Source organism: Rhipicephalus microplus, chromosome 6, assembly GCF_043290135.1.
Source record: "Rhipicephalus microplus isolate Deutch F79 chromosome 6, USDA_Rmic, whole genome shotgun sequence".
Classification (NCBI taxonomy): Eukaryota; Metazoa; Arthropoda; class Arachnida; order Ixodida; family Ixodidae; genus Rhipicephalus; species Rhipicephalus microplus.
This window is the reverse complement of record NC_134705.1, coordinates 173,776,380-173,794,999: the sequence shown is the minus strand read 5'-3', so window position 1 is coordinate 173,794,999 and position 18,620 is coordinate 173,776,380. Positions and strand designations below refer to the sequence as shown.

Below are 18,620 nucleotides of genomic sequence, written 5' to 3'. Positions count from 1 at the left end.
ACGTTATTATTTTTCTGTAGTAACGTTGCCCTAAACATCATGGCTCGTGATCTACTTCTTCTGAGACAACCGCAGTCGAACCGCGCAATGCAACAGCCGAAAGTCTCTGAGCTCATTGGTACATGCGGTGTATCACGCAATGCATAGGAGCACGCTTGTTGTCCTCCTTTTGGTTATTCCTTTCTATGTTCTCTTCCTTCCCATTTTTTTCCCTTCCCCGTATAAGCTGGTAAGCAGGGTGTAACTTAGCTGACTTCCCTGCCTTTACGCTTATATACAGTAACCACGTAGCACTCTGGCTACGCCAGAGTGCTAGTGTCCAGTACTGTACTTTTTAGGAAACTTGTCTCTGTCCCCATCGTCACCCATCATCACTTTTTTTTTCACCGTATTTCTCTTATCCTGCGCAAAGTAGAAGGCTAGAGCGAACTCACTCGGGCCGACCACTGTGCCTCCTCAAATCCATTTCTCACTTTCTCCCCGTGCTTTTAGGAAGAGAGGTTAACCAGTGAGTTAATACGCAGCGGGGGGAAATGCTGACGCAATGTTTTGCGTTCGCTATTCTAAAACTCCATAAAATAAAGTTAGCTTGCAGTTCTACACTCGCGTTTTCTGCAAAACGCAGCGCCGTCACCAAACTCGCATTTGAAGTGGGGGGCGGGTATTAGGGATTTAATCGACTGCAAACGTAAAGCTGATTGAATGAACGTCTCGTGAGAGGATGGGTTCGCACCTGTGCTTTTCGTTAAGCCCGTTGCCTGAAGGTACTGTGACAATATCAGTTGGCTCTGTAGCGGTACATAAACCTGCGGCCCTTTACATGCGCATGCTACGGCAGCTTCTGACTCTTGAACATAATGCGATTAGAGAAATGTCGACGACTGCTTGTGACGTGAGCGGCTTTTCTTCACGCACACACACGAGCACAAAAAAAACACAAAAATAACATTGCAACAATAGATCAGCGTGGCTGTGTGATTCTATAGTCTTCCGTAAGTCTTGTTTCTTAACCGCTATCTTCAATGTCCTCACACTTGTTTCTCTTCTTCATCATATATGTGATTGGCCCTTGCCATATTTGTTAAATAACTAACGATTTGTTGACTACCTGCCCAGATTTTTTTGTATCGGTCGTGGTATTTTGAGCCGCATGGAATGTGCAGATTCCTCTCATTATACCTTCGAACAAGCGGCTTGTCAGGTGTTCTGTGAATAACTGCATAAAAATAAAATATTTGAATTGGGATGCATATAATAGGACAGAAAAAAAGCTGAAACAAATATTACTTTGACACCTGCGTTTCGTTATAATACAGGGTCACAGATTTTGAGTAGCTCCTTAACTTTTCTCTAAGAATCGCCATGTAAGTATATGAATAAATTGAATTAAATAAATAATCTTCTTTTCGTCTTCTAGGCGCTATAGTATTCGTAGGCATTATTCAGACTAGACCGCTGGTTATTAGAGCGTTCCAACTCTGCTGTATTTTTCCACATACCTCCCGCATTACATTGGTTCATTGACTAACTATAGCAACCCAAAAACGATGACACGGTGATGGTGTACATCACTATGAAGTTGTGCGAATATTCGGAACATTTGAATGGCAAGTCGCATAGTGGTCTATCTGATTTGGTTATCGAATCGAATAGTGCATACTCGAAACCCCGAATATTTGCTGAATATTTCTTTTAGAATAATCTGCAACGACGAAAATTGCTCGAAAGAACGAGACCTAAGAACAGTGAAGGGTAAACGTTTGGCGATTTCATTGTCACATTGCCCGTATGCACGTACTCAATGTATTTACGGAACTATCGATGTAACATTGATCTCTGGATGAAGACGTTCTTGCTATAAACTCCAGTGCCGCCGAAGCGATAGTCTTACCAATCCACCGTGCCATTCACGGCGATAACTGATGGTGGTTACGAATAAGGGTGAAGTGCGTATAGTGTACTTGAACGATGGCAGTTTCTGTGGCAACATGCAACGAAGGTTACATTGCTCAGAAATTGCCTTAGGCAGTATCGCGATCGTCGGCGTTTTTTTTTTTTTTTTTTTTTTAGAGGCGAAGCTTTAAGGCCTGGACTGTGCGTCGCCTGTACGTAGACACCTCTCGTTTAGTTCTTGCAGTGTTCGCTAGATGGTGGTACCGTCCCCTTTGTGTAAGTATTACGGCTAGGTGGCGTTAGCCGCCACCCGATCTAAAGGGTACAGCCACATCCATCCATGTAGCCACCTCTCGTTTAGTTCTTGCAGTGTTCACTAGGTAGCGGTACTTGTAGCTGATGATGAAAAGATGCACGGTGTTATAAACTAGACAGTGGTACTTGTAGTTGATGATGAAAGATGCGAAATGTTATAAAATAGGGATGATGTCACATATGGCGCATGTCATTGGTAGAGGACAATCATTCGATTTAGTGTGGCGACGTGCGCTAGGGGGAGCGTTGTAATAAAATCGAGTGGGCAAGATGTACGGAAGATTCATGGTTTACCAGGTTTACCTCCGCAGCTTCGCAAACTCATCATCATTCACTTCGTGGATAAGGCCGGACTTTTTTCTTTGTGAATTTCTCACTCATCGAAGTGTCTCGTCGCGGTCGGGAATCGAACCCACGCCTTCGAGTTTAACTGCGTAAATCCAAGGCCAGCCAACGAAGCAACCACTGCTGCAGTTCGCAGCGCAATTGCGCAGTAAACCGCGGGCATGCTCTTAAGCCGTCGCACATACGTCACGAAAACAAAAGGCGAAAGCTGGAACAAGCGCCAGTGCACCAACCACCCTGGAGATTGTTCCTTCACACACGCACGCTGCGGTTCCAAGGTTGCGCTAATGCGGATCGGAGTTACTAAACGCGCCTGCATGGGGCCGTGGCCCACCGTCGGTTACTGCATCGTAGTGCTTTTATATTCTCGCGCTGCCGCTAAAGATAGGCTCGCACGGCCTCAGGGAAGCAGCAGCAGCAGCAGCCGCTGGCTAATTGTTCTCCTACACCGCAACCGAGCGCCGTTCAGTCTGCCTTCCTCTCTCTTTCTCTCACTCTCTTTCTCGCTGGCCCTAATAAAACGCGTGACGTGGAGGTTGAAGCAAGTCACCGTCGCAGCCCCTCCTGCTAAAAGTGGGCCCTCAGCTATTGAGGTGACGGGTGACACAGGTGGGCCACGCAAAAGGGGGGGAGGGGGTGGGGGGTGAGCGCAGTATTGACGCTGGTGTCTACGCAGCAAAATACTGTGCTCCATCAATGAAACACTGAACGACTTTTCCGATTAAGCGTTGACCTTGGTATCGGTTGTTCATTGCCTCTGTATTGTGCATCACCAACTCATGTATCATGTATCACCAACTGGCGCAATCGTCCACCTTGGTCAGCAGCCGAGTACCTTCGCCACTAGACCACCGCGGCTGGGCTCCACGGGTTCTTAAACGCGTACCCAACTGTCAACACTCGCGTCTCAAGTATTTTTGAATCCATCAACAGTGCGGCTGCCGCTACCGACATTCAATCCCACAACCTTCTGGTCAGCCCCCGAGCACCAGAACCGCTAGAGAATCGTAATGGGTGTTGAACTAAAATGAAATTTTGAATTTGTTTAGGCTGATACATCCTTCTTTGGAAGCCCTACCGTCGTTCATTCCGTCATCTAAGATCCAGAAAGTGTAAGTCAAAGTTCAAAGTTTAAAATGAACAAGTTGTGTGTGGTCCGACAGTGGAATTTGTTCGCCACGCACTCTTCCACATTCTAAAGAGGGCGGTGCACTTTCCGATTGATGTCACAAGCGGTGGCGTCACGTGATCTGTAGAGAAATGTCACGCGTGACGTCATTTTATGAGCTGTACGTCACTGTCGGCTTTTGTTCTGGTAATATATTGATGTTGGTAAGATAAAGAGAACCGACGAAGCGCCATGGCGCAGATTAGCGTACCCCCCCCCCCCCTTTATTTTCACCACGTTTTTGTTTCAGTAAACGCGACTTTGCAACACTTTTTGAGCATGGTCAGAAAACGCTGCCGATCGGTAGTCGAGGCCCCCGACAACACGTAAGCCAAATATTATAGAGCAAGTGTGGCAGCTTGGGCTAGTTAACGGCGTAGAGAGGGAGCACAGGCGCAGGCCAGGTATGACATGACGATAGTTATAGCGCGAGAACAGAACGACGACAGAGACAAGAAGGACACGAGCGCTCGTGTCCTTCTTGTCTCTTTGTCGTCGTTCTGTTCTCGCGCTGTAACTATCATCATAGAGCAACACGTGGCCAGGAATTCGCAATAAATTATCAAAGTCGGCTAGGAAGTGCTTTCTCTTCTCTCGACATATGACGGAGGCAAAAGCTACAAGAGCGGCCTTTCACAGCCTTTTCAAAACACACATTGTGTAACTACTGCAAGCACACTTGAATGATACCCACTCGGGCATTAATAATAAGCTTTCGGATAGTAGGCCGGCGTTCGCTATGCTATTTTTCGTCATTCTTTTGAGAAGCGTGCTATCCGCTAAACACTTGCAAGGAATTTTGTGCCGATTGTCCATGCAGTGGCTGACGACGATGAGGAATTAAGACTGAAGTGGCTATGCGCCACAGTTATTAGGCAAACAAGAACAAGATTTCGTAGTGGGTTGGAGCATTGGACGGCCCACTCGTTACGCTATTCGCATTGTGCGACGACTGGTTGGTCTTTCGCTGTTGTAAAACGCTTTATAAGTCGTGTAAACGCCGTTGCCTTCCCGACAACAAGTCTGCCTATATAAGGAAAGTTTGACAACAACTCACAAGCAACGGTGTAGCTCAGAGGTAGAATACTGGGCTGGCACCCAGTGGACCCGGGTTCAAGCCCCACTGTGCCATTGGTGCTAGGTCATGCCTGCCTAAGGCAAGTTTGACTTGCAGCGGCGTAACTGAGTGGTAGAATATTTGGCTGGTACCCAGTGGACCCGGGTTTCAGCCCTACTGTGGCATTAATGCAAGGTTTAATTTTTATAATTTCGCGTGATGTGGTTACAGACACCAGCGGCGGCGTCAGACAACATGCGACTGCGCGTGACCCGAAAAGTGATCTCATAACAGCTTTCGGTGTAAAATGATTCGCAGAAGGCCTTCTATCAGTCTTTGGCTGATTAGAACATGGCGCGCTCGGTCGTGACAGAGATCGCCGCGGGAAGCAGCGACTTGTCCACTCGTGCGCGCGCGATCGTACTGAAAAAGTTGCGTATTCGAAGAAAAAAAAGAAAGAAAGTACTCAAGGTTACCATGCGCGCGTGATGTGATGCCCCCCTCCCTCCCTGCTTAGCTTCCAGAGGTTTCATCGGGGTGAGAGAATGGAGAATGCAATTTCATCGTTCGACAAATCTCTAACTTCGCTCATAGTGGACGGATTCTTAAAATTTTTGCGGCGTTAAATTCGTGTTCAATAAGCTTTTTTAGTGAGTCCATTCCATGGTTACTTGAAAAAGTACTTCAGGGCCCATTTAAATGTAAAAGCACTAATTACTCCAAGGTAGCTTCCTTGCAAAAAGAACTACTATGCGAAGAAGCCCACTTTAGTAAACTCACGTAAAATTGGGATGGAAAGAGACGCGAAGAGCGCGGCATCTGCATTCTCTCTCTCCTTTCGCCCTTCTTTAGATGCAGTTTTAGCCTAGATTGTGTTAAGGAGCCACTAGAGTTATTTACGATAGAATCAAGAACCATTCTAGCATATTTTCATTGGCACCCAGATCAAAGCGTGTTGAAAACTGCGCGCCATGTTGTTCGCGAGCCCGTACTGTAGATAGTTTCCAGCTTTGTCTGCAACGCGCGTACTATATCATTTAACCATATGGTGTAGTAGCGCAAATTCACGGGGACAAAGAGGACAAGAAAACACGACACTCGCTACTTGTCCTCTTTTCTTGTCCTCCTTCTTGTCCTCTTACTTGTCCTCTTACTTGTCCTCTTTACTTGTCCTCCTCTCGTCTCTTACTCTTCTTGTCTTCTTACTCTTCTTGTCCTCTTTACTTGTCCTCTTTTCTTGTCCGACACTTTTCTTGTCCTCTTTGTCCCCGTGAATTTGCGCTACTACATCATATGGTTAAATGATGTCTCACCAACTAGCCCAGCTCTCAGCGCGTACTATAGTACGCACGTTGCAGACAAAGCTGGAAGCTTACATAATAGATGCTGTGTTTTCCTATACAGTAGACATAAAAGTTTATAACTTTTATTATGCCACGCGGCTTTTCGCACCTGAAACGGGGACCGGATATGTTGCTACAGCGCTCTTTCGGGTAAGAAAACACACTGGGCATCCGCCTTTAGTCAGACAACATTATACCTTCATTCAACCAACGCCATTATAACGACGCTTTCACACATGACATACAAAACAAGCATAGTTAGTTCTACTCGAATTTCTTTCTGATCTATGCGTGGTCAAAATTTCCGGAGCCCTCCACTACGGCGTCTCTCGTAATCGTAAGGTGGTGGTTCGGGGTCGTTAAACACGGCATATCAATCAAAACCTCTGAAAAAGATAGAGGAAGTAAACAACATCTGCGAGCTCGTTATACGTACGGACGGCGGTGCTATATATACTTGAGGCGGTGCACTTTTACCAGCGGAGTGCAAAACAACGCGGTGACGTCACGCTCTAAATAGCGGCGGAAGACCGTCATTAATTATTTCTCTTCCTGTCGCCGCAAGCGCGACCTTTATAGCGGACGCGCGCCTTCGGAATTCCAGATGCAGATCCATTGCTCTTCGACAGCTTAACAAACCTGGGCGTCCGCACTTGCGGCAGTGATGCCCGCGGTTCGCTTTTCGCTTGAATACTCCACTTCCATCCGTATGTGACGGGGAAATTGATGATCACGTGTTTGTATCATGAAACCGCCGAGGAAGACCATGTGAATTTCTCAGAAACAAAAGCGAGTTGACGAGAAATTTGTCCTAGCCCAGAGATCAAACACAAGACCCAACGCTTTTGTTTTAAGTACTTGACTGTCCTCGTTAACGGATGTGAAGAGATGAGATCTATAGACCGCTTGAAGACAGCTCAGGTGGAGGCTGACAATGCCATGTGACGCATATCGCGCGGATGGTGATTCTACATTTGTTATTCCTGTGTGCTCTTGCATATTGCTTCGTTGTGTAAATACTATGTGTTATGTGATACCTTCCCTGCAATGACCCAAAGCACGGGGCTGACAGTATCAAATAAATAAAAAAATAATTAACCACTCGACGGCAATGATTCTTCAATAGGGCGGGGGAAGTGATCTCAAAAAAAAAAGAGAAGCTCGGATATAACTATTTTCGTCGGTAGAATATATACAAGGTGTCCAACATAACTTGAGCCAAGAATTTGAAAATGAAAGGCACTTAGGAGGCGAATTGAATCAAACGCAAATTACTCGCACTGGTCTGTAGGTACTCAGGCTATTTTTTATTTCTCCCCATTCTAATTGATTAATAATTCTTAATTACTAATTTTTAATTATGGGCTGGAAACGCAAAATATGAACACTGATATGTAGAGCACTTTCACAAACCACCGAACAAATTGTTTTCTGTACGATACGTCTCGCGCTGTTATTTTTTCCACGTTGCAAAGGAAGCCCGCGAAACGTGAAAAGAAGCCGTGTGACGTACCGCGAGCGCACTGCTATAGTGCTGCTATCCTGAGCTTTCTTTACAACGCGGAAAGAATAACAGTTGATTGATTGATTGATTGATTGATTGATTGATTGATTGATTGATTGATTGATTGATATGTGGTGTTTAACGTCCCAACACCACAATTTGATTATGAGAGACGCCGTAGTGAAGGGCTCCGGAAATTTCGACCACCTGGGGTTCTTTAACGTGCACCCAAATCTGAGCACACGGGCCTACAACATTTCCGCCTTCATCGGAAATGCAGCCGCCGCAGCCGGGATCCGAACCCGCGACCTGCGGGTCAGCAGCCAAGTGCCTTAGCCACTATAGACCGCCGCGGCGGGGCGAAAGAATAACAGTGCTAGAAGTATCGTACAAGAAACAATTTAGTCGGTACAAGAAACAATTTAGTCGGTGGTTTCTGAAAGTGTTCTACATCTCAGTATTCATATTTTGGGTTTCCAGCCCATAAATAAAAAATAGGCAAGTAAGAATAATTAATCAATTATTATGTCGAGAAATAAAAGAAATATCCTGTGTAACTACAGGCTATTGCAAGTAGTATGCATTTTGTTCAATTCGCCACTGAAGTGTCTTTCATTTTCGATACCAGATGCTTGTGGCCAGTCCCAAAGGTTTAGGATCTACATCTACATCATGGCTGGGACATCAGCGCAATAAGTTGATAAATTTGTTTGTTTCTTTTTCTTCTTGCTTTTAATTCCCGTCTTTCTTTCTTTCTTTCTTTCTTTCTTTCTTTCTTTCTTTCTTTTTCTTTCTTTCTTTCTCCGATCACAGTTAGTTCATCTGTCCTGCCCTGGCCGAATAACGATCCGTGATGGTGAGCCACTCTCACCTGCTCTGTCTGCCTGCGGCAACGGTGTTGTACGTTTTTCTAACGCGACAGCGTTAAAGAGCTCATTTTGCAGAAATTCTGGCGTCGGCGTCGGTGTAGGCGTCGTTGGTTGCAAGCGAAAAACCTTTACCTCGTGCGTGACCGATAAATCAAGAATGTTGGAAATAAGATAAAAAACGAAAAATTCCGAGTCTGAGCGGGAATCGAACCCCGGTCGTCCGCGTGGCAAGCCGCGACAGAGCCGCGCGTCTACTGGTGAATACAGCGACAACAACATCTCATTGGAAAGGCAGTGAAAGCAACTTTCATAATTTACCAACACACGCGTCCTGTATACATGATGCACAATAGAACATGAACTATTCAGTAATAATGCGTGGTTACAAACGCAGACTGCCATTGGGCAATAGAACATGTGATTATCATAATGACTTCACTGTTTCAAGCCAGCCAACTACCCACTACAGAAGGCACACGTTATTGCGCCTATTCCTTCAAGTCCACGTTGTGCCGGGGTGCACAGCAAGTTCGGAGAGATTTCATTCACTAAGTGTTTGAAGTACGCTCTACGGGGACACGATATCGCAATCACGTTCAACTGTTAAAAGCGAAGCTTAAGACGAAGCTAATTTTTTTTTTCCCCGCATTCTCGAAGATGCAAGCTCTGCGAGCCTTCCTCGAGTTTTATGCTTCTACGGACTTCGTCGCCTCATTGACGAACGCTTCATTTTTGTGCTGGCGACTGCGCTGACGAGACTCTCTCTCACCACGTCTATCACTCTATATATCTTTGTACTTCTCTTATACCCATCACCTATCATCTTTCTCACGCCGGGCATATCGGTGCGCATGTTGCGGAAGCAAAGCAGAAGAGGAGGAAAACAGCGTGGGGCGGCTCAGATTTGATGAAAAATATTCCTAAATGGACGGAGTATCGGTATCTGAGGTATCACTGGCAAACCTCAGTGGACTTAATCTAGAAAGTGGGAACTGATTGATATGTGGGGTTTAACGTCCCAAAACCACCATATGATTATGAGAGACGCCGTAGTGGAGGACTCCGGAAATTTTACCACCTGGGGTTCTTTAACGTGCACCCAAATCTGGGCACACGGGCCTACAACATTTCCGCCTCCATCGGAAATGCAGCCGCCGCAGCCGGGATTCGAACCCGCGACCTGCGGGTCAGCAGCCGAGTACCTTAGCCACTAGACCACCACGGCGGGGCAGAAAGTGGGAACTATTCATTAATTAGGAAGAGACCTTAAGTTGTTTCGTTTTTCCACAGTAGGTTTCAATTTAACTGCAGAGAATGTTCTCAGTTCCGGAGCCTCCTGCTTGGGACATGGCAACAGAAACGTATTTGATGCGGTATGCAATTTTATTCAAGAATTCAAACGCATGTCAATATAATGCCCACTTAAATATATTCTTGACGACTTCTTGTGATATGATTGATAATGTAAGTGAACGTCGCACGTTCATTCAATTTTGATCGGGTGAGGTAAACTAAAGTGTCTGGTCCAATCGAAATTTCAGTCTCCTAATATTGTTCTAGCTCTCTTTTTTCTCGTATTGATTTATCTTAATTTTATTATTTTATTTTCTGAAAGTTCACTTGCCATTTTTTTCTTTAACCTTTTAATTATAGACTCTCAATCAGTGTTTCACATGCTTTACAGCTTAGAGGCAACAAACAAACAAACAAGCAAACAAACATGGTGGGATAATTTCTGTTCGCAACTAATGGGAATTTCTTGAGCTTAAGCAGCTTCATAGTTTAAAGCATAGACATTGGATGGTTCATAGCTTTACCAGCAATAATTAGGAAACTATTTACAAGTACCCAGTGTCTGCCGAGGGTGCACCTTTGCGAACCTCAATTCCATGGGTTGACATATCGATTGTGCAATTATTTGCGTTTCTTTACAACGCCTCTTTTCTGGTAAAATTTGTATTGAAGTACTGGGACAAAGTGCGTGCGTGCTTGTCCATGTGCGTAATGGCGTAATTTCGCGTGTTTTTCTAGTACTTGACGACGACAACTATTAGGCAAAAAAAAAGGGGGAGTAGTAGACTGTGAGTAGTATGAGAAGAGGAAGAAGATGGTTATCACCTTCGAATCGTCTTACGCAAATTTACAAGGGGCCCTTTCACATTTGCAGTGAAATGTGTTGCCGTATCGCATGAAGAATCTACTCAGACAGCGTAGCTGTCCAACGCCGCCGACGTCGAGTCTGTAACCGCTCGCAAGGAGTAAAAAATTATATCCAGAACCGGTAAGAGATTTGAAGTGAAACCATTTGCGTGGCAGTAGAGTAATATATATAATACTCTACTGTCACGCACGGGGTCTGGGTTCGAATCTCACCCGGTTTGAACTCGGAGAGAGTTGAAAATAAACGTGCGCAGGATGAACGAACGTAACACAGAACCAAGTCCCGTGCTTTGAACTCTGCAGAAAGAAGATCATATGCATCACGTCGGGCAAGAAATCCCGTTGAAAGATGTAATAGAGCGTGGTGGAAGAGTAAAAGAACAGCCAGGCGTCACACAATGCGAATTGTGTAACGAGTGTCTAGTTAAAAGCTTCTTACTCATTACAAAGGTATCGGCCATGATTCGCCATCTTCATCAGCCACGTCATCGAAAAAGTGTATATCATGCCCCAAAGACGCTTAGCGGGTACCTAGTGGAGAACGTTGAATGATATAGCATACTGAGTACAATCCTTCTTGGCAAAATTATGATTTATGGTATAGTGGATGTCTTGCCACAGTTCTCGCCGTAGTCGCGCCGAGAGGGTTTATAGGTGGCTCTATGGTGGCCGCTCAGGGCTGGGAGGCGCCCCTGCTCGGTCACTCAGACCTTCATGAACAGCGGGCCTGGTATCAGAGCCAAAGGGGCGGTTTCAACCAATGGGGTTCATTTTGTCTGTACGGACCCCTGATGGAGTCATACACCTCTCTTTTGTTAATAAACGATCTTTAACACCACAATCGCCCGCAGCTTTCAGTGTTAATGGGCTGCTTGTTCCATGCAAGCCTACCAGTTTTTTTTTACTTTTTTTATTAGCACCAGTGAGAAAAGTCTGGTGGAACAGTTAACACTCTGTGTTAGAGTTGATCCGTTTAGTTACGGAATGAGGGACACACAGGTCGTATTCACCAAGCAATATACGTCAGTGCGAAACAAACGACAGAGGTATTTCAAGGCGACTATTATGTGGGGCTTTGCTTCGCTGCATTTAGTCGACAGACAACACCCCAATTCACATGCGTTCGACATTTCGCGTAATTACGAACCGTGCTCTGGCGGCATTTCGATTGCCCGGCGGAGACGTTATTTCAACAATTCCATTCCGTTTTATCTGCAGCCATCTGCGCACGCAGTATACATACAATGAAAGCGCGGTGATCGCACGTCACACGCAGCGCAGTATCCCTGCACGCCATCGGATCCCCAACAGCGCGCACCTGTGCTCCCACGTTGCCGTAACCATGGCGACGGCGTATTGAGGGAGCCGTAATACAGGCGATATGTATACTCGGTCTGTGTGATGCATTGAGTGCAACGCTGCGGATTCTAGCAAGACTGCTTGCAGTAGAAGAGTTCGCACGAAGTAGTTCAACGACTTTGCCTACCGTAATTGCGAAGGCAGGGGATTTTTTTTTTTGGTGGGGGGGGGGAGGTGGGGGTTGTTTATATGTTAAACTTAACCAATCGAAATGACAATTAGGCCAGATAAAGCATGGAGAACGTTAATTCTCTTTCTTTAACTATAATGTAGCGATTGTAAGGTTAATTGAAACGATTTAAACACGACGAAAAATCTGTTCTCTCACTCTTCAAAACAAAGACGCGGGAAAAACTATACAGAGTCGTTTTTACAACTACGCACGCACGCTGCAATGCGCAAGACGAACAGCATGCGCCAGCCATATATTATTCTGTCTTCGTAATCATGAACGAATAGCCTTCAATAACTGCTACGTAATTATATCGTTATAAATGTCACAAAGGTTACGGCGTAAAGCATCTTTAAACGGCACCGTTGGTTGTGATGGACGCAGTACGGTTGCGAGTTCCCTGTCGAATTCGAGTCAGCTTGCACAAGCGCTTTGACAATTCCTCGAGGTTGTAGTGCACCCGGAGCGGGCGGGGGTCGAACCTCTGACCTCTCGTTTATCTGCGGGTCGTGACAAAGCTGCTCGAAATGCTATACCGCTGTCGTTTTGTTGTTTACGCAATCTTATAACCGATCCAAATATAACAGCTGGGGATGAGATTTCAGTTGCACACTTATATGTTCACGTACACAGTTGCGGTAGAAGCAATGACAACGACTACGGCGAGGTTAACAATGACTACGTCATTGCATTCCGCCCCTCTGCAACGCATATTTTCGTACCCGTTTTCTTAACCCCGCATTGTTTCTCGTATTTCACTTATATTGCACTCCCTTTGTCTATAAAACAGAGACCACATCACTATCGCTGCACCTAACTGACGTTGCGAAGCGCGAGCTGCACGTTCCGAGCAGTGCATACCATGCGTGCGCGCTCTCAACAGTATAATGCAGCTATAGCGACAGGACGACGCTGCTAAGGAGAACGCCTTCATTTGCATAAACGTCATTCACACGCGGCCGACTACGTTCTGCTCGCGCCACAAGCCTGCGCGCGTCGCATCGAAGGGCGCGATGACAGACGATGTTGGGGACGCATCTTATTGGCTGTGTAATTGATCGACCTCAGTTTCCGTTCGTGGCGAAGATGAAAGGAGAGACGGAGTGAGCCGATCTTAAATTAGCGCGTCGTCGTTGTTTGCACGATAACAACCCAAGTTCCTCCGAATGGCAACAGCAAGCTTTGGAGGAAAGAAGTGTATACTTATGGACTCGTTCTTTTGTTGTTGTTTTTTATCAGACAGAACATTAATGACAACTGATAAAAAATGATGCCAAGCAAAGTACCGAAGGTCACAGGTTTGGCCCCTACCGGTGGCTAGTTGTCTTTTCGTCCACTACTCTTTATTCGCATTTACATTATTTACAATTACTTCTAATAACATCTCCTATACTTTCCTCGACATCATTGTCTGTTAGTTATTAATAATATTGCAAGCTTTGGTATGGTAGCCAGCAGTGTTTCCTTCGTATGTGCGTCTGCTCACACATTTTATCGCAATTCGAGGTTTTTTTTTTGTTCCCACAGGAACGCATATTGATCACTGCGTGTGACCTTAAGGTATGAATATTCGGAAATAAGGGGGTGGGGGTGACTTCTACCATTGTCATCCTAGAGGGGGAAGGGGGTGCGACGTATGTCCCATACATTGACTTAATATAGGAAGGAGGGGGGCGCTGCGATCAACCATCGCCCCGCTCTGAAGGCGAACTTGCGTGTAATGGCACGCATGCCAATGTATAAACACACTGGGCGAACAAGTACACCCCTTGTTTCCCTGCTGCACTCAATATTGTTCGCTTAGCGCTTGTGTCAACTAAAGCACTGTGAGTTTGAAGTTTCCGATAAGAATGGTTTAGCTCTTATAGATCCGAAGAACGTTTGTAACGCAAAGTGAAAATCTAGACAACAAATAGCTTTGTATCACGGAAATCATGCAGTGAGACTCTTTTAGTACACCTTTTCGAAAAATCCTGCAGATCAAGCAAAAAAAAATGCATCCTGATAAGAATGGTTGACAAATAGTTGACCAATGGTTGACCATGGTTGACCATTGACCAAAATGCCCAAAGTCACGATAAATGTAATTTAAAAGCCAGTGTCTTTAAGCTTCACTGATTTGCCACAATCGATGGTTGCGGAATATAATTGAACCACTGTTACAAACGCGGAAGGCACGCCTGGCTGCGTAAGAAAGAAACAAATAAAACGCATTCAACGATTTTTTTATATTCAATGTTTCGTTTATATTTATACCTGTGGCTCGAACCCGCTGACGCGGGCAATGCGCGGGCGGCCCTCTTTTTCGTCCCGAAATCCACGCGGCGCTTCCCGCGCCACAGCTGCAATGATTTGATTTACGATAGGCAAACAGGACGGTATGTAGGAAGCCTTTCGCGCTCTCCGTAGCGCGCGCCAGTCTTGGCCAATCATCCACACATCAGCCACCTAAACGTCTACGATTACAGTGTCAGCCGGTCTGTTCTTGGAATACTATATCAGCTAGCAGTTTTGTTTTGGGTATTGTTATTTTCTGTGCAACACCCACGACTGGTGCGGGAAATGAAATCATTGAATATGACAGTAAATTCGGGGACCTTGCGTACCAAGCCTCCGTATTATTAAGAGATACCGTAGCACAGGGATCCGGCATTGTCGAACACCCGGAGTTATGTAACGTGCACGTATATTTCAGAGCAACGGCCTCTATAGATTCCGCCGTTACTGAAATGCGGCTGCCTTCTCAAGAATCCCAACCCGTGACCATCGGGACTGCAGTTGCTCCACCGCGGTGGTCTAGTGGCTAAGATTCGGCTGCTGACCCGCAGGTCGCGGGATCAAATCCCGGCTGCGGCGGCTGCATTTCCGATGGAGGCGGAAATGTTGTAGGCCCGTGTGTTCAAATTTGGGTGCACGTTGAAGAACCCCAGGTGATCACAATTTCCGGAGCCCTCCACTACGGCGTCTCTCATAATCATATGGTGGTTTTGGGACGTTAAACGCCACAAATCAATCAATCGGGGCTCTAATCAAGCATCATAATTACAAATCCACCGCCACGGTTAATAAAAATCTTTGAAGTCCAGGGGGAAAAAATAGATCGCTTACCGTTCTAGGAATCATGATTTCTCCCGGTAGGTGGACGAATCCAACGAAACTGCCAGGTAGTGTGCGCAGGTATGTACGCGTCGGCGAAGCGCACCTGGATCGGGCTAGGTCGCAGGCGCCGCAGTTGAAACTACGGCCTCATAGCGTAATCCATTCCCGGTCTTCGGGGATTCGGTCAACATACACAAGGCGAAGCTTGATTGACGCCGCAGACAACTTGGCTTCCGTACACAAATTTCCCACGCAACTGGCTGCCTGGGTCCTACTCGGCCGCTTCTCGAGTCTGTCTTGTCTGTCGCTCCCCTTCTTTTCCTCGCCGTATTCTTCTTGTCCTCTCGTCCGGCGAATATTTCACTCTTCGCGTCACCAAGATTCGCCGTTGCCGTCAGCAGACACGTCACTGAACCGTGAGCACAGAGAAAAAAGGCTCGCCTCCGCGAAACCACACGCCTTCGGGAGCGAGCGCGAACCAAGCACACGCGCACAAACACGCACACACACACACACACCCCTCTCTGACGTCACGCGCCGCTTCTCACGTTGAAGACAAATGTCCGTGAACCCTAGCGTCGTTCCGTCCAAGAGCCAGACTTCCTATTGGTACGTACAATTATGTTTCTTTCGGCGTTCTAAAAAATCCCTTCGCAGGGAACTTTGCTGTGCACAGCTGTGGTCGCTCAGTCGGGGCCGCGAAACGCGGTCTCCAAGCCCTATCTCAATCGGCAATAAGCTGTATACGCCGCCGCAGCTGCGGCTCACATTTGCTGCGAGAAACAGCTGCTCTCTATGCAGGCCGCGCACCGGAGCTTGTTGAGGGAGCGTCGAGGCGTGATCAAAGTCGGAGCCAGGCTGGTCACCGGTCCGTACCCAGAGCACATTGTACTACGAGTGATACCAGTGGTCGACTGATGCCAGCGGAAGACCGCTGCGGTGCGACCCCCTCTACTCCCGCCGAAGGGTCGTCGATGTAGTCACTCTCTGCGAAGGGATCACATGGCATACTGTTTTGAAGGCCACATGGCACGAAACGGAACGCGAGGCTCGCTTGATTTGAAGACGTCAGATGGTCGCTGCTTCTAGGTGATCTATTGCAACTGCAGGACCTCAAGGAGTAACATGGAGCTTTTTTTCGATTTGGACGCAGGAGAACCTCTTGGCTTTGGATGACTCGTCACAAGACGATTCGAAATCTCAGGAGCAGCACCTATAACGTCTGCGGAACAGCGAAAGCAAGAAATACTTTTCTGTAGCCTGGTCACCACGCCGAGCGGTGTTGAAGATCAACTTCTTCGGGTTCTGTATCGCTGGGAGCTGAGGTCGAACCACTGTCAACGATGCTTGCGTTGACGCTCGTCGCGCTTTAAAAAGGCCGTCTCCGATTTTTTTATTGATGCTTGATATATTAACGCATTCCTTTTGTTTCGCTTACTTGTATCGCACAAGTATATTCGGGGGGCTGTTTCTCCCGTACTTCGGTTTAGCCTGACAACAATCGTTCGACGTCACGGCACGAAATACGTCAGAAGAAGCAGCAGCTTCTTGAGAAATCAATCCCGGGTTCCTGCATCAACACTGCATCACTCCCTTCCGATTAGCTGGGTATTGTGGCCCGCGCTAAAAACGAAACTTAACTCCCGATGACGATTGACGTCGGCGCAAACACTGCGTATAGTAAAACAACTGAAAATAGATTATTTCACTAGTTCCTCAATATCATTGCACGTCGTATAGCTAGCTGTCTTATCGGTGAATCCAAACGCGATTGCTGCAAGCACAGCAAAAAGCATGAGTCTGTTGGATGACCAAGGACAATCAGCGTATGGCACGCAGACGAAAGATCTGAAGAACACAGTTCACACTTTATCACAATGACGTTCGCAGAAGGCCCTCATCGAACGAGTACGGAAGATGATCCGAAGGAATGGTGTGCAGAATGTATATCGAATAAGCACAAGCTGCCAAGTATGACAACGCGAATGCGTTACAGGATCGGTGCGTAGGGTGAGTAATCCAACTGGGACGTCTTGGGCCGTTCTGGCAGCAGCGGTGTCGACACCGTCTTCCAAGTCTCGTTCACTGCATCGCACACAACACGGCGACGCGACAGATGATAACACGGACGCATTCCAAGCTTCACGTGCCACAGCCGGGGACCTCCGGTGACGACACGTTCCGGAAGGTCCAGGACAGCGGTCCCTCGGGGTCCAGCGTCATCGGTGGTCGCATGGGTACCGGCGCCCGTGGGGCGCTGCGGCCGCTGCTGATGATGCCGTCTCCGTCGTCGGTTCGGGCCTCTCTGGTCCTCGGGTGGCGCGAGAAGGGTGCGAGACCGGGGATCCGGACCCGGTCCTACCACGCGGTCATTATTTTTAGCTGGTTCTCTCTCCCTCGCCGTCGGCGGCCGTCGCTGCGCTCGCCGACTGCTCCCGGCGTGTGCGGAGGCTGTTCTGAGTCGCTGCCAACCCAGCTGTGCGAGCCCAGAAGAAAAGGTGCGCTGCCCCGACGCTGAGGAGGTGACGGCGGAGGGTGAAAGTGCTTGAGGGAGGGAAGAGAGCCTTGTTCTTTTTTCCAGTAGGCTGTGCGAGGGGAGTTGCTCCACGCGCACGGTAGCAGTTTGAGCCGCCAAGTGAGCACTTCGCCACTTGTGCGTGCTCGCGAGCTGATGCCGCCACCGTTCCTTTCTGCAGTAATGCCGCGTGCGGCGCGGTCTGTCGATGTAATCGAAGGTGTGACGATCACCGCGTCTTCGACGCGAGCGATTCCCGCTCCCGACGCATTGTTGGGGCGGTACGATAGCTACGCGTGAATAATACGCATGCATAAGCACACTCGAAGTATCTCCAGTAATGTCGCGCGAGCACCAACCCCGAGAAACGGAAGTGTCTAATTTCGGCCAAATATCGGCGAGAAGCAACGAGAGCAGCGATGCGACGATCATCGTCAAACGGGCTATTCGAACACATGGCCGCACAGATAAGGCTGATAGTGCGAATGCATCTCTTAGCAAACAACGTAGCAGACGCTCTGCGCTTACACATACTCCTTGCGCACGTTAGGCGGTACTGTGTCCAGGGGTAGCCCGACGTTATTGCAAGCGAGATTTTGGTTCATGGTATGCAACCTCAAGTGATCAACTGGACCTTAGAGTCGACCAATATACCGTGGTCCTCATGATCAAATCCTGGATGTAGCACATCAAATCGCCGAATATTTTCTCCTGTTGATGCGTAGATGCTCTGCGGTTTTCGCTGTCATCAGAAAGCGGTCTGCTGTGCGCTAATGCATGTCCTTAAGTTTTTCCATTCATGCACCCATCGCAGTAGCACA

At 47.3% G+C, this 18,620-nt stretch overlaps 1 protein-coding gene across 1 annotated transcript in view; it reads right to left on the bottom strand.

Annotated features, from left to right (window-relative positions):
* LOC119167131 (open rectifier potassium channel protein 1) overlaps positions 1 to 18,014 on the bottom strand; it is a 124,753-nt gene extending 106,739 nt beyond the window's left edge. Inside the window, exon 1 of the mRNA XM_037418559.2 lies at positions 15,294 to 18,014. Coding sequence (XP_037274456.2) covers positions 15,294 to 15,308 — 15 coding nt within the window. The 5' untranslated portion in view covers positions 15,309 to 18,014. The remainder of the gene's footprint in view (positions 1 to 15,293) is intronic.
* Positions 18,015 to 18,620: the final 606 nt, after the last annotated feature.